Here is a 26,588-nt window from a genome sequence, read left to right on the forward strand (position 1 = left end):
TTCTTCTTTTTTTTTGAATATTAATGCTGTTTGTTTGTTTTTTTAGGGTGGCCCTCCACTTTAAGTGGTTAAGAAAATGGGGCTGACAATGAGAAAATCAGGTTAAAAAAAAAATGAATTCTAAGTATTTCAAATTTTACAAACTTTCTTTTTCTATTTGCACCTCGTGGTCAAATTTTCAGCTATTTTCAAAGAAATTAAGACGAATGCGAAATCGCTGATTCCAAATTCATGGAGATCACTCTGTTCATCTCTACCGGCGCGTAGAAAATGAAAGTAGTTCTGTGCATTGCAATGTCTTCCCATTACTTCAATGATGATTCGTAGAAAGGAGAAGTACAAGGAATAGGAACCATTTTCAAAAACTGGAGCGGAGTGCGTGGAGCCTGGGGGGGGGGGGGGGGTGGGGGATGGGGGGGATAGGCAACGGGGGTGACATGATAGACCAGATTGATGGTTTAGAGAACAGATCAGAAATATCAAAATAATTTTAGTGATAATATGCATCATCCAATATCTGGACTTGTATGTGATTTTGGGAGCCACAGAAGGAAGTGGTGTCGTGTGTTATTTTCTTTCGTCATTTGGATTTTTGCTCTTTTTTTTCACCTTTCACTAGCGGATAACATGGTGCCCCAACCGGGCATGTTCCCGCCAACCATGAGATCCAGCCATCCGTTAGAGCCGGTTCACACAGCGGGCGATGCGAGGTGACACGACTCGCCTCGCCTCGCTCTCGCAAGTCGCCCCCGTTCTGTACAATGGAACCGTTCTGAGAGGAGCGACTCGAGTCGCTCCGACTCAGAAAAAAGGTTCCTGTACTACTTTTGGGCGACCTCGGGGCGACTTGCATTGACTTCTATACAGAAGTCATTTGCAAGTCGCCGCCGAGGCCGCTGCAGGTCGCGGCGAGGCAAGTCGGAGTCGCCTCGCCTCGCCTGCAGTGTGAACCGGCCCTTAATGTTGCGATTAGGGCAGACTAGCCTCAATCCAGCCTTAAAGCAATGTATTATATTGCAGTTTACCAATCCTTAGATGTGGTGGCTGCATTCGTTTTCCTCATTTAGACTCATTCCTCATTTAGACTTTCTTTCCAATATTTTAACCTGGTGATCTGGCCAGTAAAAAAAGTTTTGTTTTATTTGTTTTCTAAGAAATTCCTCATTTTCAGAATGATTGGAATTCGGATCGAAAAATTATCTGTGTGGGGCTGGGTTCACACCATTGCGAATTGGATGCGGGTTTTTCTGCATCCAATTCGCAATAGCAGGAGATTTCGACTGGCTCTCTATGGAGCCGGTTCACATATCTCCGCTGCAGATCCGGTGCGAATTTGCACAGGAGTCCCGCGCGTCTTTTGATCCGTTTCGAGTCTGAATTCAGACAAAAATACGGAAAAAGTCCGATGGAGCCCACACACAATCAAATTTTCTGACAACAAGATCCGATCGCACATTTTCCATTGGGAAGTCCAACCGTGTGTACAGGGCACCAAGGACAAGGACCCCTTCATCCCCCCCCATATTTCTCCTCCTATAACAATTATTTTCCCCTGCTGCCCCCCCCCCCAAATTTGTCCTCTCAACACAAATGCCCTCCCCCTTAATTTCCTTGCGGTGCCCCCCCCCCCAGCTCACATGATACCACAGTGCCCAGGGCGACCGTCCCTCCTGCCCACCCCTTGTCCTGGCGCTGCATGGGTGGTTGGATCTCTAGTCAGCAAACGCTTTGTGTGGCTAAAGGATAAAACCCAGAACACACGTCACAAAAACTGGTATCCCCCAAATTGTCCCGCTCCCAAGTATTTACTTTACTGACCCAATTACACCGCAAACATAATACATAAATACAAAATAATCAATGTACAGAGTCAGAAGACCGACACCAGAATAAAACATTCATTAAACATTCGTATCACCACAGAGTGGCGCTGTGGATACGACACTTCTGTATATAATGCCACGTCCCGATAATTAGTTTTATTAAAAGATACATTTTTTGGATGATGGACTTTGCAGGCAGGACACCAGTATATATTAAAAATACATTCATTACAAAAATAGAATCAAGACAATTACATAAAATTTCATAGATTTTTCAAAAAATGTGCCTAAACAACGCACCACCTACATACATACAAAGTACTTATCAAAAAAAATCAGAGGACCAAACAGATCACTCTACAGGAATGAGAAAAACTGAAGAGGTAGTGTGTTCATATTAAAACTCAGCTCTACACGTTGCGCTTATTCAACAGACGCTTCTTCAGGAGCTTATGGTGTATTCTATGAACAGAAAAATGTTTGCAATTGAATTCATCACATTTTGTATGTTTGTTCAACATTAACATATAGTGTTATTGCCTTGTGAGCTTAGTAGGCCGCACAACCACCCCCAACTAGCCAGAATCCCCCCCCCCTAAAAAAAAGAATATAACATTAGTCACCAACACTGAATACCATCGACTGCATCCTCCGATTCTCCAGAATACACTGCGAGGCTAATAACATTATATACAGGAAGAGGGAAGAATATTATTATTTTTTATTTTTTGTTTCAATAGGGAAGAATATTATTATTACTGGTAGTAAGGCCTCTTGCACCCTGCAGCTTGGAAAAGCTCAGTACAGCTTTGTTCTTTTACTGAGCTAAAATGCAGCCCATTAATTGTAATGTGCCTCTGCACACAGGCGCGTGAACCAGCACCCTGCATTCTTCAATTAAAAAAAAATAAGTAGAAAAATCTGCATTTTTGGTCAGTAATTTATGCCAAATGTGCGCACATACGTGAGTTTGCACACAAATGTGTGAAAATGGCCATTTACATATTGTGCAGACCAAAAACACGGGAATAAGTTTTCGTGCGCGAAATTGCGTGAACGCATATGCGAGAAAATGCACCCAAATACATACAAAAAAAGGAGTATCATGTACAAGAGGCCTAAATAAGGTCATGTCATATGATCCCAATAATCAGATACATTCTATCTACAATTCTACATCCTACAGTGACATATATGACACCACATACTGTACATGGAATATATTTCCACGCCATCACTACGCCAGATATAAGTTATATTATACAGGAGTGACATCACCGCTCTCCAGATATAAATTATATTATAGAGGAGTGACATCTCCGGTCTCCAGATATAAGTTAAATTATGCAGGAGTAACATCATTGCTCCCCAGATATACAATAAGTTATAGTATACAGGAAGGAGTGACATCATCCCTCTCCAGATATAAGATATATTATCCAGGAGTGACATCACCGCTCTCCAGATATAAGTTATATTATACAGGGGCGACTTCATCTCTGTCCAGATAAAGGATTTATTATAGAAGAGTGACATCACCACTCACCAGATACAGTGCCTTGCGAAAGTATTCGGCCCCCCTTGAACTTTTCAACCTTTTGCCACATTTCAGGCCTCAAACATAAAGATATAACATTTTAATTTTTTGTGAAGAATCACCAACAAGTGGGACACAATTGTGAAGTGGAACGAAATCTATTGGATAATTTAAACTTTTTTAGCAAATAAAAAACTGAAAAGTGGTGGGTGCAAAATTATTCGGCCCCTTTACTTTCAGTGCAGCAAACTCACTCCAGAAGTTCAGCGAGGATCTCTGAATGATCCAATGTTGTCCTAAATGACTGATGGTGATAAATAGAATCCACCTGTGTGTAATCAAGTCTCTGTATAAATGCACCTGCTCTGTGATAGTCTCAGGGTTCTGTTGAAAGCACAGAGAGCATCATGAAGACCAAGGAACACACCAGGCAGGTCCGTAATACTGTTGTGGAGAAGTTTAAAGTCGGATTTGGATACAAAAAGATTTCCCAAGCTTTAAACATCCCAAGGAGCACTGTGCAAGCGATCATTTTGAAATGGAAGGAGTATCAGACCACTGCAAATCTACCAAGACCTGGCCGTCCCTCTAAACTTTCAGCTCAGACAAGGAGAAGACTGATCAGAGATGCAGCCAAGAGGCCCATGATCAGTCTGGATGAACTGCAGAGAACTACAGCTGAGGTGGGAGAGTCTGTCCATAGGACAACAATCAGTCGTACACTGCACAAATCTGGCCTTTATGGAAGAGTGGCAAGAAGAAAGCCATTTCTCAAAGATATCCATAAAAAGTCTTGTCTAAAGTTTGCCACAAGCCACCTGGGAGACACACCAAACATGTGGAAGAAGGTGCTCTGGTCAGATGAAACCAAAATCCAACTTTTTGCCTACAATGCAAAATGATATGTTTGGCGTAAAAGCAACACAGCTCATCACCCTCAACACACCATCCCCACTGTCAAACATGGTGGTGGCAGCATCATGGTTTGGGCCTGCTTTTCTTCAGCAGGGACAGAGAAGATGGTTAAAATTGAGGGGAAGATGGATGCAGCCAAATACAGGACCATTCTGGATGAAAACCTGTTGGAGTCTGCAAAAGACCTGAAACTGGGACGGAGATTTATCTTCCAACAAGACAATGATCCCAAACATACAGCAAAATCTACAAAGGAATGGTTCACAAATAAACGTATCCAGGTGTTAGAATGGCCAAGTCAAAGTCCAGACCTGAATCCAATCGAGAATCTGTGGAAAGAGCTGAAAACTGCTGTTCACAAACGCTCTCCATCCAACCTCACTGAGCTCCAGCTGTTTTGCAAGGAAGAATGGGCAAGAATTTCAGTCTCTCGATGTGCAAAACTGATAGAGACATACCCCAAGCGACTTGCAGCTGTAATCGCAGCAAAAGGTGGCTCTACAAAGTATTAACGCAAGGGGGCCGAATAATTTTGCACGCACCACTTTTCATTTTTTTATTAGTTAAAAAAAGTTTCAAAAATCCAATAGATTTCGTTCCACTTCACAATTGTGTCCCACTTGTTGGTGATTCTTCACAAAAAATAAAAATTTTATATCTTTATGTTTGAAGCCTGAAATGTGGCAAATGGTTGAAAAGTTCAAGGGGGCCGAATACTTTCGCAAGGCACTGTATAAGTTATATTATACAGGGGTGACATCGCCTCTTTCCAGATATAAGATTTATTATAGAGGAGTGACATCACCACTCACCAGATATGAGATCTTATACAGGAGTGATATCACTGCTCTCCAGATATAAGCTATATTATAAATAAGTGACATCACTGGTCTCCAGATATGAGTTATATTATACAGGGGTGACTTCATCTCTGTCCTGATAAAGGATTTATTATAGAAGAGTGACATCACCACTTACCAGATATAAGATATTATACAGGAGTGACATCACTGCTCACCAGATACAAGTTATATTTTACAGTAATGACATTGCCGCTCTCCAGATATAAATGTAACACATCTACAAAGGCACATGCACATTGTGTATTAAGAGAAATATATTAGGGCTGTGGAAATTACTGATTAATTCCTCGATTAATCTTAAATTTTTTTGATCGATCAAAATACTCACCTCTCCATCGGCTTCCGGGTCTTCAAGGAGTTCCGTCTGAGATCTGGTGACGTCACGGACATTGACGTCACCGGACTCCCCCCCAATTCCCCAAGTGCCTCTGTCTGCTAACGAAGGGAAGGGGGGAGGAGTCCGGTGACGTTGAAGTTCTGATTGAACGTAGCGCGTACGGGGGGGGGGGGGCTACACATGACGTCACCCGCTGCTACCCTACGGAACTAACACGATTGTCGGCTTTACATGCTGTGTTTTTATCATCTTTATGTGAGTAGTTTGTGTTTGAACACAAAAATTTAATCTTATACTTAAGCGGTGAGCACTTAGATCTTTTCTTTCTACCCATGACCTGGCGTCCTTGCTGAGATCTAAGGAGACGTGAGAGAAGTTTATAATCCATGTTAACCCTTTTGATACCCGCTTGCATGACCACCTGTTTGCACAGGGGTGCATGCCATAAGGTGAGAGTGATAAGTTAGATTGGAGGTGGAGGGATTGTCACGCTACTGTGAAAAAAAAATGTACTTACATCAGTGCTACAGTTTGAATTTAAAAAGTATTTATGTGAACTGTGAAGTTAAGTCATGGATTGTAGAAACTAACTAGTGTCTGGGGATTGTATATAGTGTATACCACATTTACCACTGACTAATGCAGAGTTGCAATGCAAGGAGATCAGCTAAAAGTAGTTGGATGTTTCTGCGCGTTATAATTAATCGAAATTAGTCGATTAATCGATTAAAAAATAAATCGATTAATCTAACACAAAATTTTTAATCAGTAACAGCCCTAAAATATATGGAAGATATTTGCACACAACTGGATCACAATCTTAATGTGTGCATAGTTTATAAAAAAATGTAATTAAAAAATACAACTCATCAATTTAAAATAAAATATTTTTTATTTTCAAGTATTGTACACAGGCAGCATAGCATTATCTCCAGTGTTAAATAGAAATTTGGCTTTATTTAAAGCGGCACTCCAGAAACACCTGAACATTGTTCATCCAATCAATCTACCTTTGGGGGTCTAACCTTCCTGTGGAGAGTCTCTTCCTCTAATTCATCCTTTAAGATGTTTACCTTCTTCTCAATCTGTCTGAGCAAATTCAGTGTGTTCCCTGGTTCTAGCCCCACCCCCCACTGAACCCAACACAGCTTCACCCCATCCAATGGGCCCAGAGAAGGAGTCAGCAGTGGTAAGAGTCCTATAACAAGAGGGTGCAGACCCACAGGCGAATTACAGAAAACACAGTCATATGGGCAGATCACCAGTTGGTTTTATCGGCTCCTTGATTTTTCTCGATAACGTTGAGGGCATTGTCACGGATGTATTGTCAGTTGGTCCACCTGGTGCTTCCTCCGTAAGCTTTGTACGGTAAGTTGTATCCGCTATGCGGCTGGTTAATCCACCGGTTCTGAGTCTCCCTCACACTCACCTTCTGCGCACGCTCCGACAATAACTTCTCCACTCTGTCCTGATCATTGAAAGGATTCCGTCCGTATTCCTGCCGCAGCCAGGATCGGTACTGCAAGAGGAACGAAATCACAGATCACGTCATTGAAGGGGAATACTCGCTACATGTAAATTTACATACACAGTAACAAAGTAACATTGTAAGATAGTAATATAGTAATGTAGTAAGCACCACAATAACATAGTAAGAGAGTAGCACAGGAAGAAATAGTCCCCATCATTGGTGTCAGTGGGAGGAGTACTGCCCCATCATTGATATTAGTGGGAGGATTAGTGCCCCATCATTGGTATTAGTGGGAGAAATAGTCCCATTGGTATCAGTGGGAGGATTAATACCCCATAATTTGTATTAGTGGGAGGAATAGTGCCCCATCATTGGTATTAGTGGGAGGAATAGAGCCCCATCATTGGTATTAGTGGGAGGAATAGTGCCCCATCATTGGTATTAGTGGGAGGATTAATACCCCATCATTGATACTAGTAGGAGTATTAGTGCCCCATCATTGGTATTAGTGGGAGGAATAGTGCCCCATCATTGGTATTAGTGTGAGGATTAGTACCCCATCATTGGTATTAGTGGGAGGAATAGTGCCCCATCATTGGTATTAGTGGAAGGATTAGTGCCCCATCATTGGTATTAGTGGGGGGATTAGTGTCCCATCATTGGTATTAGTGGGAGGAATAGAGCCCCATCATTGGTATTAGTGGGAGGAATAGAGCCCCATCATTGGTATTAGTGGGAGGATTATTACCCCACCATTGGTATTAGTGGGAGGAATAGTGCCCCATCATTGGTATTAGTGGGAGGAATAGAGCCCCATCATTGGTATTAGTGGGAGGAATAGAGCCCCATCATTGGTATTAGTGGGAGGATTATTACCCCATCATTGGTATTAGTGGGAGGAATAGTGCCCCATCATTGGTATTAGTGGGAGGAATAGAGCCCCATCATTGGTATTAGTGGGAGGAATAGAGCCCCATCATTGGTATTAGTGGGAGGATTATTACCCCATCATTGGTATTAGTGGGAGGAATAGTGCCCCATCATTGGTATTAGTGGGAGGATTATTACCCCATCATTGGTATTAGTGGGAGGAATAGAGCCCCATCATTGGTATTAGTGGGAGGAATAGAGCCCCATCATTGGTATTAGTGGGAGGATTAGTGCCCCATCATTGGTATTAGCGGGAGGAATAGAGCCCCATCATTGGTATTAGTGGGAGGATTAATACCCCATCATTGGTATTAGTGGGAGGAATAGTTTTTCTTTGATAATTGTGCAGTCATGCAATGCTGTACACAAATAAAATGGATGTCCTTTTTTCGCACAAATAGGGCTTTCCTTTGGCGGTATTTTATTAGCTCCGGGGTTTTTATTTTTTTCACTATAAAAAAAGACTGAAAATGTTGAAAAAAATACTAATATTCTTACCTTTCTGCTATAAAACATATGAAATTAAATAAAAAATGTACAAAATCACATTTTGATCAGATTGAATATAAACCGCAGACTATTTCTGTTACCAAATTATTTAATCTCAGCCGCTGTTCAGCAAGGATATTACGCAACCTCTAATCTATAAATCTGTATATCGTGGTGAAAATACAGCGAAAATCAAATCGAAGTTTTGGGAAAATGTTGCTAAAGTAATTAACCACTTGACCACCAAAAGATTCGATACGGCACTGCGTTACTTTCACTGACAATTGTGCGGTCATGCAATGCTGTACACAAATAAAATGTATGTCCTTTTTTCACACAAATAGGGCTTTCTTTTGGTGGTATTTTATCACCTCTGGGGTTTTTATTTTTTTCACTATAAAAAAAGACTGAGAATAAAAAAAAAAAAAAAAAGAAAAATATATATATATATATACATATATATATATATATATATACATATATACATATATATACACACATATATATATATATACACACATATATATATATATATATATATATATATATATATACATATATATATATATATACACACATATATATATATATATATATATATATATATATATATATATATATATATATATATATATATATATATATATATATTTTTTTTTTTTTTTTTTACCTTTCTGCTATAAAACTTATCCAATAAAAAAAAAAAAGTACAAAAATCTAATTTCTTCATAAATTTAGGCCAATATGTATTCTGCTACATGTTTTGGTTTTAAAAAAATCCCAATAAGTGTATATTGATGGGTTTGCTCAAAAGTTGTAGCGTCTACAAACTATGGCATATATACTGGAATTTTTAATTAATTACATTTTTTATAATAATAATGGTGGTAATTAGCAACTTATAGCGGCACTGTGATATTGTGGCGAGCAGCCTGACACTAACTGGCACTTTGTGGGAACCAGTGACACTAATACAGTGATTAGTGCTAAAAATATATACTGTCACTGTAGTAATGACACTGGCTGGGAAGTTGTTAACATCTAGGGAGCGATCAAAGGGTTAAATGTGTACCTAACCAGTGTTTATGTGTGTACTGTATGTGCTGCATTTATTAGGGGATGTTCTGGGGGGGTTTTTTCCAGGCAAACAAAAATTGGCACATTAAAAAATAAATATGAAAAAATCCCATGTTCAGAAGTATTACAGCCTTTGCCATGACACTCGAAATTGAGCTCAGGTGCATCCTGTTTCCTTGAGATGTTTTTACAATTTGATTGGACCACCTGTGGTAAACTCAATTGATTGGACATGGTTTGGAAAGGCACACACCTGTCTATAGAAGGTTACACAGTTAACAGTGCATGTCAGAGCACAAACCAAGCCATGAAGTCCAAGGAATTGTCTGTAGACCTCAGAGACAGGATTGTATGGAGGCACAGATCTGGGGAAGGGTACAGAAAAATGTCTGCAGCATTGAAGGTCCCAATGAGCACAGTGGCCTCCATTATCCATAAGTAGAAGAAGTTTGAAACCACCAGGACTCTTCCTAGAGTGGGCCGCCCAGCCAAACTGAGCGATCGGGGAAGAAGGGCCTTAGTCAGGGAGGTGACCAAGAACCCGATGGTCACTCTGACAGAGCTCCATTGTTTTTCTGTGGAGAGAGGAGAACCTTCCAGAAGAACAACCATCTCTGCAGCACTCCACCAATCAGGTCTGTATGGTAAAGTGGCCAAAAGGAAGCCACTCCTCAGTAAAAGGCACATGACAGCCTGCCTGGAATTTGCCAAAAGACAACCGAAGGACTCACAGACCATGAGAAACAAAATTCTCTGGTCTGATGAAACAAAGATTGAACTCTTTAGCCTGAATGGCAAGCATTGTGTCTGGAGGAAACCAGGCACCGCTCATCACCTGGCCAATACCATTCCTACAGTGAAGCATGGTGGTGGCAACATCATGCTGTGGGGATGTTTTTCAGTGACAGGAACTGGGAGACTAGTCAGGATCGAGGGAAAGATAAATACAGCAATGTACAGAGACATCCTTGATGAAAACCTGCTCCGGAGCGCTCTGGACCTCAGACTGGGGAGAAGGTTCATCTTCCAACAGGACAACGACCCTAAGCACACAGCCAAGATAACAAAGGAGTGGCTACAGGACAACTCTGTGAATGTCGTTGAGTGGCTCAGCCAGAGCCCAGACTGGAACCCAAATGAACGTCTCTGGAGGGATCTGAAAATGGCTGTTCACCGACACTCCCCATCCAACCTGATGGAGCTTGAGAGGTCCTGCAAAGAGGAACGGGAGAAACTGCCCAAAAATAGGTGTGCCGAGCTTGTAGTATAATACCCAAAAAGACTTGAGGCTGTAAATGGTGCCAAAGGGGCTTCACCAAAGTATTGAGCAAAGGCTGTGAACTCTTATGGACATGGGATTTTTTTTTTTTTTTTTTTTTTAATAAATTTGCAAAGATTTTAAACAATCTTCTTTCACATTGTCATTATGGGGTATTGTTTGTAGAATTTTGAGGAAAATAATGAATTTAATCCATTTTGGATTAAGGCTGTAACATAACAAAATGTGGAAAAAGTGAAGTGCTGCGAATACTTTCCGGATGCACTGTATATATAATACCGCACAGCCGGCCCACACTGTAGCAGTAAAGCAAGTAGTTAAAAAACGTGAACTCTTTGATGTGGGCGATCAAGGTATCTACAGAGCATAAGCAGGCAAGAATCTGTAATAATGTCCTTGCAGGAGGAGTTTTTTTTTTTTTTTGGAGTTGTACTTGACCCAACCCCCCCGACCCTCCAAATTAAAAAAAATAATAATACCATGGAGGTTTTCTTTCCTGTCTCAGCCATCGGTGAACCACAGGCATGTCTGTGCGCTGAGCACCTCTCACGCGATGAGAAGAGACGGACAGGAAAGGGAAGCAAAAGGATCGCAACTTCCCCTGCAGACAGAAGACGTGCCGTGTCACCTGAACCTGACCACTGAAATCTTTTTATTTGCAAAAAAATGTTTAAATCTCTGCATTCCAAAAAAGATCCCATTCCTCCAATGAGCTGGATTTATGGAGAAAGAGGACCTGTCACCCCCACCCATAGAATAGGGGGCCACTTGCTGACCAGGACTTTTCTGGAACCTTTTGTTTAAATTCCTTTTTCTTTTTTTCTTGCTAGAAAATGACTTAGAACCCACAAAACATTATATATATATATTTTTTAGCAGAGACCCTAGAGAATAAAATGGTGATCGTTGCAATATTTTATGTCACACTGCGGTCTTTCAAGCACAATATTTTTAGAAATAAAATACATTTAAATGAATAAAAAATAAAAAAAAACACAATAGTTACCCCAAATTTTTTGTATACTGTGATAGATGATGTTAAAGTGGTTGTAAACCCATGGGGGGGGGGAGCAACCTGCAAAGGCAAAGGCATAATGAGCTAGTATGCATAGCATACTAGCTCATTATGAATAACTTACCTGAGAACGAAGCCCCTGAAGCGGTCCTCTGTCTTCCTCTTCGCCACTACCATGGATCCCGGAGCGACTTCCGGGCCTCGCGGCTCCGGCGATGTGATTCGCCGGAGCCGCAATTACGTCACTCCCGCGCATGCGCACGGGAGCTGACACTCGTGGCATATCGCCGCTATCTGCGGCCTGCCCAGTGTGCCTGCGCGCCGCTGTCTACAGGTAAATATCTCCTAAACCGTATAGGTTTAGGAGAGAATTTCTTGGACCTACAGGTGTCTTAATCTAGACTTACTTGTAGGTCAAATTGGTTTGTAAGGGTTTACAACCACTTTAAGTCATCTTAAAAAAAAGGTACTTAAAAATCTCCATAGGTGATTCACTGTCAATCAGAAAATGTAGTCTTAAAGTTATCTTCAAGTTATTTAACCCTCAGGTTGATTAGGGTGTTCATGGGTACACCTAATCACTCCCTTTGTGGTGCAGATTCCCCTGATATTTCACTAAAGCCCCCCTAATGAGGCTCCTAAAAACAAAATTGTAAAAAAAAAATCTCTGCCCTACTGACACTAATCTCTGCTCTACTGACACCATATTCTGCCCTACTGACATGAATCTCTGCCCTACTGACACCAATCTCTGCTCTACTGACACCATATTCTGTCCTACTGACACCAATCTCTGTCCTGCTGACACCAATCTCTGCCCTGCTGACACCAATCTCTGCCCTGCCGACACCAATCTCTGCCCTACCGACACCAATCTCTGCCCTACTGACACTAATCTCTGCCCTACTGACATCCTCCATTGCTTTACTGACACCAACCTCTGCCCTACTGACACTAATCTCTGGCCTACTGACACCATACTCTGCCCTGCTGACACCATACTCTGCCCTGCTGACACCAATCTCTGCCCTACTGACACCAATCTCTGCCCTACTGACACCAATATCTGCCCTACTGACACCATACTCTGCCCTACTGACACCAATCTCTACCCTACTGACACTAATCTCTGCCCTACTGACACGAATCTCTGCCCTACTAACACCATACTCTGCCCTACTGACACCAATCTCTGCCCTACTGACATCCTCCATTGCTTTACTGACACCAATCTCTGCTCTACTGACACCAATCTCTGCCCTACTGACACCATACTCTGCCCTACTGACACCAATCTCTGCCCTACTGACACCATACTCTGCCCTACTGACACCATACTCTGCCCTACTGACACCATACTCTGCCCTACTGACACCATACTCTGTCCTACTGACACCGTCTTCTGCCCTGCTGACACCATACTCTGCCCTGCTGACACCATACTCTGCCCTACTGACACCATACTCTGCCCTGCTCAGTGTCAGGGTTAGTGTTTAGGTCAAGGTCAGGGACATAGGTCAGAGTTATTTTTTTTTTTTTTAAACAGAATTTTTTCTTTTATTAGTATCAGTGTCAGTTAGCGTCTGTGTGTTTTAAGCAGGATAAAAAAAAAAAAAGAAAGCAAAATGCGCACAATTATATCTGGGCTGTACTACAAGTACAATCAACAACCACATATGTGGTATTGCTGAAATCGTATGGAGCAGGAGAATTTATTTTAGGTTGTTCTTGGAAAGGTGGTGGTAATAGCAAGAAATTGAAATTGAAAAAAAATTATAAAAAAAAAAAAAAAGGAAAAAAAAATCAGGAGATATCCATTACCATTTACCACCAAATGAAAGCCCAATTGATCCTGAAAAAACCCTGCAGTATAATCCACCTGGATGCACAGTAGTTGTGATGATATCTAAGTTTTTACTAACACATATCAAAGTTGCAAAATTGTGCTTAGGCATTAATATTTGTTTTACCCTAATGCTCTGTACACACGACCGTTTTTCTCATCGGAATAAACTCGGAAGGTTTTTCCGACGGAGTTCCAACAGAATTCCGCTGAAACTGTCTTGCGTACACACGGTCACACCAAAGTCCGATCGTCAAGAACGCAGTGACGTACAACACGTACGACGGGACTAGAAAAAGGAAGCTCAATAGCCAGTAGCCAATAGCTTCCGTACTTGCTTCAGAGCATGTGTCGTTTGTGGTCCGTCGGAACAGCATACAGACGAGCGGTCTTCCTGATAGGAATTGGTTCTGTCGGAAATATTTAGAACATGTTCTATTTCTAGGTCCATTAGAATTTGACGTAAAAAGTCAGATGGGGCAGATACACGATCGGAATATACGACGGAAAGCTTCCGTCTGACTTTTTCGCTCGGACATTCCGCGCATGTGTCCGCGGCATTAGGCACGAAAGTTGAGCTTGTCTGAGAAATGATCCTTTTCCTGTATATTGGGACATGTCACAGATTCCTGCAAACGTGAAATTCAAAAAAAATTCTACATTTCGGAAATCTGAAAATTATAAAAATTGGAAAATCCAGGAATTGGGAAAAGCAAAAAATTCAAAAATTCGGAAATGCGAAAATCGGAAAGTAAGAACGAAAATCCGAAAATTCGAAAGAACTAAATTCCAAAAATAGGAACAAAAATCCCAAAATTTGAAAACCCAGAAATTCGAAAATCCGAAAATGAGAATGAAAACACGAAAATTCAAAAGAAAGAAAATTTAACGTGGAGCGTTACTGACAGGTCCACTTTAATCTGCCGGCCTGTACACGCTGGTAATTTACTGACTTTTTCCTCTAGCTGTGTTCTGGTTGGTTGATTTATTATTTAGGAAGAAATTTAGGGGACATTTTGCTCCTGCTTGACATGCTGGGACTTGTAGTTCTTCGTTGGCATCTGTCTAGCCAACCCCAACGCAGTGTCCGTGCAGGGAAATCCCACGGTCTGTTGTGCAATGTGGGGGATGGGAGCAGAATCAGCTTTTCACCATCCATGTGATTTTTATAAGATTTCTAATGCAATGTGCAGATCATGAGAAGCTCGGAGATCGTCTGCCCCGGTCATACCGCCGATCGGGGGGAGAGAACTGCTGAATCAGAAGGCCGTGACCCGGAGCTCACATTACATTCATAGGAGAGATGTACAAAAATCAGAAAAAAGAAAACAAAAACAAAATGTTTACAATGATTGCTGCACAATAAATGAGTCATTAGAGCCTCCAAACCCGGAACTGTCAGGTGTCATGTGATACGGGAGGAAAAATATTTTATATTAGAAAAATACAGAATGTAAAATAAACAATAATACAATATCATGTGCGGAGGCTGATGTGACTGGCTCAGCGTTCCCTGTACAGCACTACAGTATATGTCGGAGCTATATAAATGTATAAGAATAATAGTGTGTGACTGTGGGGTGAAATTAGAGTGTAAGCTCCTCTGGTGCAGAGACTGATGTGACTGGCTCAGTGTTCTCTGTACAGCACTGCAGTATATGTCAGAGCTATATAAAGGTATAATAGTGTGTGACTGTAGGGGGACATTGGAGTGTAAGCTCCTCTGGTGCAGAGACTGATGTGACTGGCTTAGTGTTCTCTGTACAACACTGCAGTATATGTCAGAGCTATAAAAAAGGATAATAATAATAATAGTGTGTGATTGTTAGGGGTCATTAGAGTGATATGTAGGGCTCAGTGTCTGTACAGCACTGTAGTGTATGTCAGAGATATATAAATGTATAATAATAATAGTGTGTGACTGTGGGGTGAAATTAGAGTGTAAGCTCCTCTGGTGCAGAGACTGAAGTGATTGGCTTAGTGTTCCCTGTACAGCACTGCAGTATATGTCAGAGCTATTAAAAAAAGGATAAAAATAATAGTGTGTGATTGTTAGGGGTCATTAGGGCATAGCGCCCAACTATGCGTGATTTGGAGGGACTGTCCCTGATTTGGAGCAATGTCCCTCTGTCCCTCATTCCTCCTCATTTGTCCCTCATTTTGGTCTGATCTATATAGATGTATATAAAATGCACTTTTTATCTATCAAAAAGTGTTTTCCAGAGATCCGTTCATCCGATTTCTAAATTGTAGCATTTGTAAATTCCAAAAGACAATATAAGGAATAGTAGTGGTAAAAAAAAAAAGCACTTTTGTGTTAAACCAATCTTGTTTTTTTGTACAATTCTCCTTTAAGGGGGTTTGGCAAGATGTGTGTCCTATACTTTTGCTGATAGGTGTCCCTCATTCCCATCTCAAAACGTTGGGAGGTATGCATTAGAATGTAAGCTCCTCTGATGCAGAAACTGATATGTAGGGCTCAGTGTTGTCTGTACAGCACTGTAGTATATGTCAGAGCTATATAAATGTATAATAATAGTGTGTGACTGTGGAGGGGACATTAGAGTGTAAGCTCCTCTGGTGCAGAGGCTGATGGAACTGGCTTGGTGTGTTCTGTACAACACTGCGGTATATGTTAAAGCTTTATAATTGTATAATAATAATTTGTGACTGCATTGGGGAAATTAGAGTGTAAGCTCCTCTGCCTCAGAGACTGATGTGTCAGAGCTATATCCACTTGCAGACCGGACCATTTTGCTGGTCAAAGACCAGACCACTTTTTGCGATTCGGCACTGCGTCGCTTTAACTGACAATTGCGCGGTCGTGTGACGTGGCTCCCAAACAAAATTGACGTCCTTTTTTTCCGACAAATAGAGCTTTCTTTTGGTGGTATTTGATCACCCCTGCGGTTTTTATTTTTTGCGATATAAACAAAAATAGAGCGACAATTTTGAAAAAAACGCATTATTTTTTACTTTTTGTTATAATAAATATCCCCCAAAAATATATAAAAAAACATTTTTTTCCCTCAGGTTAGGCCGATTCGTATTCTTCTACATATTTTTGGTAAAAAAAAATCGCAATAAGCGGTTATTGATTGGTTTGCGCAAAAGTTATAGCGTTTACAAAATAGGGATAGTTTTATAGCATTTTTATTAAGAATTTTTAATTTTTTTTTACTAGTAATGGCGGCGATCAGCGATTTTTATTGTGACTGCGACATTGTGGGGGACCCATCGGACATTTTTGACACATTTTTGGGACCATTGTCATTTATACAGTAATTACTGCTATACAAATGCAGTGATTCCTGTGTAAATGACACTGGCAGTGAAGGGGTTAACCAGTGGGTGGCAGTGTAGGGGTTAAGTGTTCCTAGGGGTGTGTTACTAACTGTGGGGGGGTTGGGCTTTCATTTAGTGAACACTGATCTCTGCTCCAATCACATGGAGCAGAGATCAGCGTCACTAGTTGCTAGGCAGAATGGAGAAATGCTGTTTACACGGCATTTCCTCCATTCAGCCGTCCCGTGAGACGATCGCGGGGATGCCCGCGGCGATAGAGTCCGCGGGTCCCGCGACCGGACTCACGGGGGTCCCGACCAGCGCGGGAGCGCGCCGCCGGTGCCGCGCTCCCGATGGCAGGGCGGCATTGAATATTGGACGTACCTGTACGCCCATATGCCTGCCCGTGCCATTCTGTCGACGTACATCGTCGTGCGCTGGTCGGGAAGTGGATATAAATGTATAATAATAATATTAGTGTGTAACTGTGTGGGTACATTGGAGTGTGGATGGACATTTTATGGTTATCTTTTTATATGGACTATAAACTGAAGGACTTATGAATAAATGGTTGTGGAACGAATCATCTGAGTTTCCATTATTTCTTATGGGGAAATTCGATTTGATATACAAGTGCTTTGGATTGCAAGCATGTTTCTGGAATGAATTGCTCGTAATCCAAGGTTTTACTGTACAATAATATTATACGGAAGTTGAACATTGTTGCACTCTGGCTGCATGTCATGTGACCAGTTTTGATTTTGGTAGCGTTCAGGTCTCGCTCACCTCCTTCACCAGCGTCATCTCATACTCCTGCAGCTGCTGCTGGAAGCCGAGGTTGGGGTCTGCGTACGATCGGACCGCCTTCACAGCGTTCAGACAATCTTCCCAGCCAAAGGTCGTCGCTGTCATCAGATAGGCAACCACAACAGTCGTACTCCGAGACACCCCAGCCAAGCTGTGCCAAGGAAACCAAAGAGAACACTTAGCGTTTAGTCCAGAGCTGGCCTTATCATTTAGATTGCAAGCTCTTGTTTGAGGGATCAACAAAATACATTCCGCTGTACTGTCTCTTTAAAACAGTTTGTGTTACTATTATTGCCTCTTTTTTTCCTTACTGTGAAAAAAACTTTAAATAACAAAACACGTCAGTTGTTATTTAGTAAAATTCGTGCCTTCAGATAAATTCGTATTCATTCCATTCACTAACAGTCAAATTCGAAAGGAAATTCCAGTACCTATAATTTAATAGTTAGTACTAGTTAAAGGGGTTGGGGTTGTAAAGGTAAGTGTTTCTTCACCTTAAAGCGGAGGTCCACCCTAAAGTGGACCTTCCGCTCATCGGAACCCTCCCCCCCTCCGGTGCCACAATCGGCACCTTTCAGGGGGGAGGGGGGTGCAGTTACCTGGATAATCCAGGTAACTGCACCCACTTCCGGGACAGCTCTCTGCGGAAAGGGGCGTAACTTACGCCCCTTTCCGCAAGTGCCCGCCCCTTCCCGCAAGTGCCCCGCTGCCTGCTGGGAAACACACAGCTCCCAGAGGCAGCGGGGAGCGTCCTTATTGCGCAGCGCAATTCGCGCATGCGCAGTAGGGAACCGGGAAATGAAGCCGAAAGGCTCCATTTCCTGATTCCCATACCCAAGATGGCGGCGGCAGGACCCGACAGACGACCTAGCGATCGGCTTCGGGTGCCGACATCGCGGGCGCGCTGGACAGGTAAGTGTCACTATTTTAAAAGTCAGCAGCTGCAGTATTTGTAGCTGCTGGCTTTTAAAAAAAAAAAAAAAACGCGGAGTCCCGGTGGACTCCCACTTTAATGCTTCCCCCCCGTTTTACTTACCTGAACCCTTGAACCCTCGAGCCTTCTATCTGCTAGGGGATTCTCAGCTGTTGATTGGATAGATTGATAGCAGCGCAGCCATTGTTGTCAGTCAAATCCAATGAAGCGGCCGCAGGGGGCAGGGCCGAGTCCTGCATTCAGCATCTATGGACACCAAATGCTGGACTTGGGAGCGAGCCCGCAAGGCCCCCCCCCCCCCACCCCCGGGAGAACGCTTCTCCTAGGGGGTTATCTGATGCGGGGAGGAGCCAAGAGAGCCGCAGAGGGACCCCAGAAGTCGAGGATCGGGCCACTTTGTGCAAAACAAGCTGCACAGTGGAGGTAAGTATGACATGTTTGTTATTTTAAAAAAAAATACCTTTAGTTAGTTATTATTTCAGATTTTCGAATTATCAAATTTTGAATTTCCGGATTTTCAAATTTACGAATTCACAAATATTCGAATTTACAGTCACTCGGAAAAATCTGTTAAACGGGTTTTCGTTAATTCGGATTTACTTCTAATTTGACGAAATTCGTTAAAGGATGAATTCAGAACTAAACGAATTGCACATATCCTAAAAATATGCACTGTCACTGTACTAACGACTGGGACTTTGTTAAAATCCCTGCAATGTACATCGATCACCCAGGGAAGAATGCTTTTTTTCTCAACAAAAGTGGAGTTACTCTTTAAATTTCGTTTTCCCCATAGAGTACACTGCATTTTTTTTTTTGTTGTTGCTAAATTCTTGGTCTTAAAGAGGAAGTAAACCCTTTCAAACCACTTTGACCTACAGGTAAGCCTAGATTAAGGCTTACCTGTAGGTCCAAGCAATATCTCCTAAACCTATATGGTTTAGGAGATATTTGCCCGAAAATGGGCACCGCTGTCTACGGCGCATGCGCCGTAGACAGCGGCGCGCAGGCGCACTAAATGCGGCAAGTCCAAGAATGGATCTGCCTAATTTGTCGACTCCCGTGCGCATGCGCGGGAGTGACGTCATCGCGGCTTCGCCGAATGGCAGCGGCGGAGCTGCGAGACGCGACTCCCGTGCGCATGCGCGGGAGTGACGTCATCGCGGCTTCGCCGCTGTCATTCGTCGGAGCTGCGAGACGCCACCAGCAAGATGGATGCGGCGGACTACAGGGGACAGCGGCGACTTCGCTGGCTCCTGTGTCAGGTAAGTGACACATAATGGGCTACTATGCGATGCATAGTAGTCCATTATGCTTTACCTTTGCAGGGAAAAAAAGAGGAAGTAACACCCATCAGCGTTTACTTCCTCTTTAAGAGTGTAGAAGATTCTGTAAAAAAAAAAAAAAAAAAAACGGAGTAAAGTTTTTTTTTTTTTTTTGTTTAACTTGTACCTACTTTTACCTGTAGGTAAATTGAATATCTCCTAAATTTGCACCCAGTGACGTCTCCAGGGCATGCACTTTGATGGGACGGCATACCGTGCCGTCCCTTTAGAGCTCTGTGCCATGCCCGTGACTCATCGCGGTTCAGCCAATCAGATGGCCAGAGCACACAAACCAGGAAGGAAGACTGGGTGAAGATGGAAGCCCTGTCAGCGGTGACAGCTTGCCGCTGGAGGGCTTTGTTCTAAGGTAAGTATTCATAATGTGCTAGTATGTGATGCATACTAGCACATTATGCCATTGTCTTTCAGGGTTGTTTTTTTTTTTTTAAGGTGTGGTTTACTACCGCTTTGTAGAGTCATCAAATTACAGTAATTATAAGTCTGACTCCAATGCATTTTTCGGACTCGGCAAGCACTGTTTGCTCATATGTAATTAGGAGTCACTACCAGACACCAATGCCGGGGTCTGCGATTAGTCCAGCAATGCCGGGGACACTGTGGGGAGGCCAACACTCTACGGATCCCAGGGGTTCTATATAAGTGAGAACATCAAGTAGGAGCCTAGCAATTCTACCACATGGGGGAGAAGACATCATCATGGAAGTGAAGTTCCACTTAAAAAAAAAAAAACTTCTGAATGACAGTCGCTATCAGAGGAAACGCCGAGCCTGTTGTTTTTAATGGAGGGCTGTGACTCATCTGTTCCTCTCGTGCATTTTATGACAAATAACCGAGCCGACCTTTCTGCGTTCGTCTGTCTCAGCTATGAACATCGCATTTTCCGCAGCAGTGTGGGAACTCTTCTTACATGCGCAACACCTTATTCACTACACGGTCAGCAAATATCTGTGATTTATGATAATACCATAGAAAGACGAGGTGTAAGAACCGGAAAAAATAAAAAGTATAGAATGGCTACAAGTTTAAAACAATGTCTAGATATTTATATATATATATATATATATATATATATATATATATATATACACAGTACCTTGCGAAAGTATTCGGCCCCCTTGAACTTTTCAACCTTTTGCCACATTTCAGGCTTCAAACATAAAGATATAAAATTTTTATTTTTTGTGAAGAATCACCAACAAGTGGGACACAATTGTGAAGTGGAACGAAATCTATTGGATATTTTAAACTTTTTTTTTTAAAACTGAAAAGTGGTGCGTGCAAAATTATTCGGCCCCTTTACTTTCAGTGCAGCAAACTCACTCCAGAAGTTCAGCGAGGATCTCTGAATGATCCAATGTTGTCCTAAATGACTGATGGTGATAAATAGAATCCACCTGTGTGTAATCAAGTCTCTGTATAAATGCACCTGCTCTGTGATAGTCTCAGGGTTCTGTTGAAAGCGCAGAGAGCATCATGAAGACCAAGGAACACACCAGGCAGGTCCGTAATACTGTTGTGGAGAAGTTTAAAGCCGGATTTGGATACAAAAAGATTTCCCAAGCTTTAAACATCCCAAGGAGCACTGTGCAAGCGATCATTTTGAAATGCAAGGAGTATCAGACCACTGCAAATCTACCAAGACCTGGCCGTCCCTCTAAACTTTCAGCTCAGACAAGGAGAAGACTGATCAGAGATGCAGCCAAGAGGCCCATGATCACTCTGGATGAACTGCAGAGAACTACAGCTGAGGTGGGAGAGTCTGTCCATAGGACAACAATCAGTCGTACACTGCACAAATCTGGCCTTTATGGAAGAGTGGCAGGAAGAAAGCCATTTCTCAAAGATATCCATAAAAAGTCTCGTCTAAAGTTTGCCGCAAGCCACCTGGGAGACACACCAAACATGTGGAAGAAGGTGCTCTGGTCAGATGAAACCAAAATCCAACTTTTTGCCCACAATGCAAAACGATATGTTTGGCGTAAAAGCAACACAGCTCATCACCCTCAACACACCATCCCCACTGTCAAACATGGTGGTGGCAGCATCATGGTTTGGGCCTGCTTTTCTTCAGCAGGGACAGGGAAGATGGTTAAAATTGAGGGGAAGATGGATGCAGCCAAATACAGGACCATTCTGGATGAAAACCTGTTGGAGTCTGCAAAAGACCTGAAACTGGGACGGAGATTTATCTTCCAACAAGACAATGATCCCAAACATACAGCAAAATCTACAAAGGAATGGTTCACAAATAAACGTATCCAGGTGTTAGAATGGCCAAGTCAAAGTCCAGACCTGAATCCAATCGAGAATCTGTGGAAAGAGCTGAAAACTGCTGTTCACAAACGCTCTCCATCCAACCTCACTGAGCTCAAGCTGTTTTGCAAGGAAGAATGGGCAAGAATTTCAGTCTCTCGATGTGCAAAACTGATAGAGACATACACCAAGCGACTTGCAGCTGTAATCGCAGCAAAAGGTGGCTCTACAAAGTATTAACGCAAGGGGGCCGAATAATTTTGCACGCACCACTTTTCAGTTTTTTTATTTGCTAAAAAAGTTTCAAAAATCCAACAGATTTCGTTCCACTTCACAATTGTGTCCCACTTGTTGATGATTCTTCACAAAAAATAAAAATTTTATATCTTTATGTCTGAAGCCTGAAATGTGGCAAAAGGTTGAAAAGTTCAAGGGGGCCGAATACTTTCGCAAGGCACTGTAGTACTGTAGTAAGAAGAGCTGGCAACACTGTAATCCTTGAAGTGTCACTTATTGGTACATCAGAGTGACAGTAAAACAATAAACTGACGCGTTTCGGCAATAGCCTTAGTCCTTAGTACTGTGCAAAAGTTTTAGGCGGGTGTGAAGAAATGCTGTAAAGTAAGAATGCTTTCAAAAATATATATTTTAAATCGGGAGTTAAAAGGAGAGTAAACCCGCTGAAATTTTTTTTTCAGACCTGTAAGGGAAAAGGCATAATGAGCTAGTATGCACCGCATAAATACTTACCTTAGAACGAGGCCCCGACATCTCGCCCGATCGACGTCGAGGGAGCCGATATGTTCCCTCGGCGTGTCTTTCTGGATATATCGCGGCTCCAGCGCTGTGAGTGGCCGGAGCAGCGATATCGTCACTCCCGTGCATGCACGCAGGAGATTTCTTTCCGGTGAGGTCCGGCGTCTGCCAGACTTTCAGCCGAGAATCCCCTGTGCGCATGCGCCTCTGCAGTCAGCGGCTCATTGCGAGGGGAATATCTCCTAAACCATATAGGTTTAGGAGATATTTTTTTTACCTACAGGTGAACCTTATTATAGGCTTACCTTTAGGTAAAAGTAAGAAAAAAATATATATATATACATATAACCGCTTTAATTGTTTATTTGTATCAATTTACAAAATGCAATGTGAGCGAACAGAAGAAAAATCTAAATCAATTTAACCGCTTAAGCCCCGGAAGAATTTACCTCCTTCCTGACCAGAGCACGTTTTGCGATACGGCGCTGATTCGATTTAACTGACATTTACGCGGTCGTGCGACGTGGCACCCAAACAAAATTGATGCCCTTTTTTTCCCATAAATAGAGCTTTCTTTTGGTGGCATTTGATCACCTCTGCGGCTTTTATTTTTTGCGCCATAAACAAAAAAAAGCGACAATTTTGAAAAAAAAACACAATATTTCGTTACTTTTTGCTGTAATAAATATCCCCCTTTACAAGTGAATTTTTAAATTGATTGGTTTGCACAAAAGTTATAGCGTCTACAAAATAGGGGATAGATTTATAGCATTTTTATTATTATTATTTTTTTTTTATTAGTAATGGCAGCAATCTGTGATTTTTATCAGGACTGCGACATTATGGCGGACACATCGGACACGTTTGACACCATTGGCATTTATACAGCGAACAGTGCTATAAAAATGCACTGATTACTGTAAAAATGTCACTGGCAGGGAAGGGGTTAACGCTAGGGAGTGATCAAGGGGTTAACTATGTTCCCTGTGTGTGTTTCTAACTGTAGGGGGAGGGGACTGACCTAGAGGAAATGACAGATCGTGATTCCTAGCTATTAGGAACTCATGATCTGTCACTCCTCACAGAAGAGGGGTGTTTACACGCACACTTCCGTGTTCTGTCCCTCATGCTCGCGATCGGTAATGCCCAGCGGTCATCGCGACTGCCAGCCATGGGCATCAGCAACCTCGCAGTGCAGCAGGCACATGCACGCCTGCTATCCCGGTCCCGCGAGCCGACTTATAGCTGCAACGGCTTGTGGGATCATACCGACCTGCCGCAGTATAATGACGGCTGGTCGGCAAGCGGTTAAAAAACAAAACAAACATGTCATACTTACCTCCTCTGTACAGTTTTGCCTCCTCTTCTGACATCCCTCAGCGGCACTCCTGGCTCCTCCTCTTCTCGAGTGCCACCTTGGAGAGCCACTCTCCCTCGGGGCACTCATGCAGGCGCGCTCCCGTGTGCACAGCGGTCCTGTTTCCCGGTAGAGGAAGGCACCTAAGGGGCTGAATGGTCCCCCTTCTTGTCCTGAGCCATTGAGACAAGCTCGCCTACATCTCGTCCTGGTGGAGAGGATATAGGAACTGGCCAACTCAATTTAAGAGATTATGGTGCAATACCACCTCCTGTTGCTGTCTTACACCATAAATATTTGAAGCCCTTATGCTAATCGCATGCTCCTGTACAAACAAAAGTGTGACGTCGATGTGAAAATCGCTCTATCTGCATAGAGAAATACCTCCTTGTTTGCCCTCTTTTTCTTCCTGCATATTTTTCTTGGGGTACTCCCATGAAAAAATAAAATTGGTAAAGCTCCTGAGGAAGCGTTAATTAAAACGCGAAACATGTAGAGTGCCAGAATATATCTAAAATGGTTCTATAATCAATACCCTGTCTATTGTAACCCTTTCTTATACTGAGTATTAATGCACATTTTTTCATTCTCTGGGTTTATATACCTAATGGAAACGGATATGGATATTGCCTACAATGTACTAATTTAGACAGGATATGAAACAGTACCTGATATGTTTTATACTCATTTTTATTTTCTTATTTTTTATAAATAAATAACTTTTTATGTTAAATATATTCCTTTTTCTTTTTTTTCCCTTTTTGTGTATTGAAATATACTATTAGGCCGGGTTCACACCGCTGCGATGCGGGAACGCCGCGAATCCGCGGCGTTTTCCCGCATCGCATTACTCCCGCCGGCAGTTCACACTGCCCTATGCGGACGGCTGGGAGTGTCAATGGTATGTTAATGACACCCCCAGATCCGTCCGCATATCGCAGTGCGATCTGCCGACTCGCACAGGAATCGGATCGCATGGTGTGAACCCCCATGCGATCCGATTCTGTTGCGGACCAAAAAAAGGGTCCCGTGCGAGTTTGCTGCGGGAGCGATGCGAATTCAGCCATACTATCTGTATGGCTGTACTCGCATCGCTACGGAGATCGGATGTGATTTGCGGTGCGAATCACATCTGGATCTCCCCCCGCAGCAGTGTGAACCCAGCCTTAAGCCTAAAAAGTCCAACACAACTAACACTTTTTACTGAGGTTTTTTTGTGTGTGTTTTTCATCTTTCCCGTTTTCTCCCCTCCTTTCGTTTTATTTCAACTGTGAAGCATGGTGAAGGTTCCTTGCAAGTTTGGGGCTGCATTTCTGTTAATAGAGTTGGAGATTTGGTCACAATCATCACTGCTGAGGTGTCCTCAATGCTGAGAAATACAGAGAGATATTTATCCATCATGTCATACCATCAGGGAGGCGTGTGATTGGCCCCATCATGGAGTCGGTCTGGGATTTGATGGGAGGAAGGATTTGAGGCAGCCGGGATCCACAGAAGATCTGTGTTTAGTTCTCCAAGATGTTTGGACCAACCTACCTGCCGAGTTCCTTCAAACCCTGCGTGTAAGTGTACCTAGAAGCAAAGAGCGGTCACTCCAAATATTGATTTGATTTGGATTTCTCTTCTGTTCATTTACTTTCTATTTTGTTAATTGATAAAAAAAAAAAAATATTAACACTTCTATCTCGGAAAGCTTTCTTCATTAAATTTTTTAACAGCTGACTAAAACTTTTGCCCGGTACGATAGATAGATAGAGACATTGATCTATAGATCGATCGATAGATAGATAGAGACATAGATAGATAGATAGATAGATGGATAGATGGATAGATGGATAGATGGATAGATGGATCTGCAGGAAATTCACTTATCTTAGTGAACAAGGTCAGACTTCATTCATCCAATCACGTGCAAGCAATAATCTTGTCCATGCGTATGGTTGGATATTCTTTGCAAAGTAAATCTTCACTTTGCTTTACATCGTTCACACAGGTGGCCAGGGGAGCAGTAAAAGAATGTGACTGTGTCTCGGTTTTGCTGCCCCTAAACCACCCAATCCACTCGGGGCTGTACCATGAGCTGTGGCATGAGTTAAAACAGCACAGCGCATTCAGCAGGCGATACAGCCGTCAAACACATCTCATTCCGGCGAACAGGGCTGCCCCGCAATCGCGTGCAATGCACATAGTTGCAACATAGTGGTTCAGTATTTTGAAGTTTAAAGCAGGCAGTGAGGGGGGTGACATATTACCTCCTCAGCGTCTGTCAAA

At 42.5% G+C, this 26,588-nt stretch overlaps 1 protein-coding gene across 2 annotated transcripts in view; it reads right to left on the reverse strand.

Annotated features, from left to right (window-relative positions):
* Positions 1 to 1,884: 1,884 nt before the first annotated feature.
* The window catches only part of LOC143928333 (dual specificity protein phosphatase 22-A-like), an 83,173-nt gene continuing 58,469 nt past the window's right edge, over positions 1,885 to 26,588 (reverse strand). Inside the window, exons 7-9 of one of the 2 annotated variants that reach the window (XM_077453198.1) lie at positions 17,651 to 17,822; positions 6,905 to 6,994; positions 1,885 to 2,285 (exon numbers count right to left, since the gene is read on the reverse strand). In XM_077453198.1, the coding sequence (XP_077309324.1) occupies positions 2,274 to 2,285; positions 6,905 to 6,994; positions 17,651 to 17,822 (274 nt within the window). In that variant the 3' untranslated portion in view covers positions 1,885 to 2,273. Of the gene's footprint in view, positions 2,286 to 6,348; positions 6,995 to 17,650; positions 17,823 to 26,588 lie in introns of those variants that run through there. The other variant, XM_077453190.1, reaches the window with a different exon arrangement.

The sequence above is a fragment of the Lithobates pipiens genome, unplaced genomic scaffold (genome assembly GCF_037356315.1).
Source record: "Lithobates pipiens isolate NorthernLeopardFrog02 unplaced genomic scaffold, aLitPip1_a1.2 Scaffold_10, whole genome shotgun sequence".
NCBI lineage: Eukaryota > Metazoa > Chordata > Amphibia > Anura > Ranidae > Lithobates > Lithobates pipiens.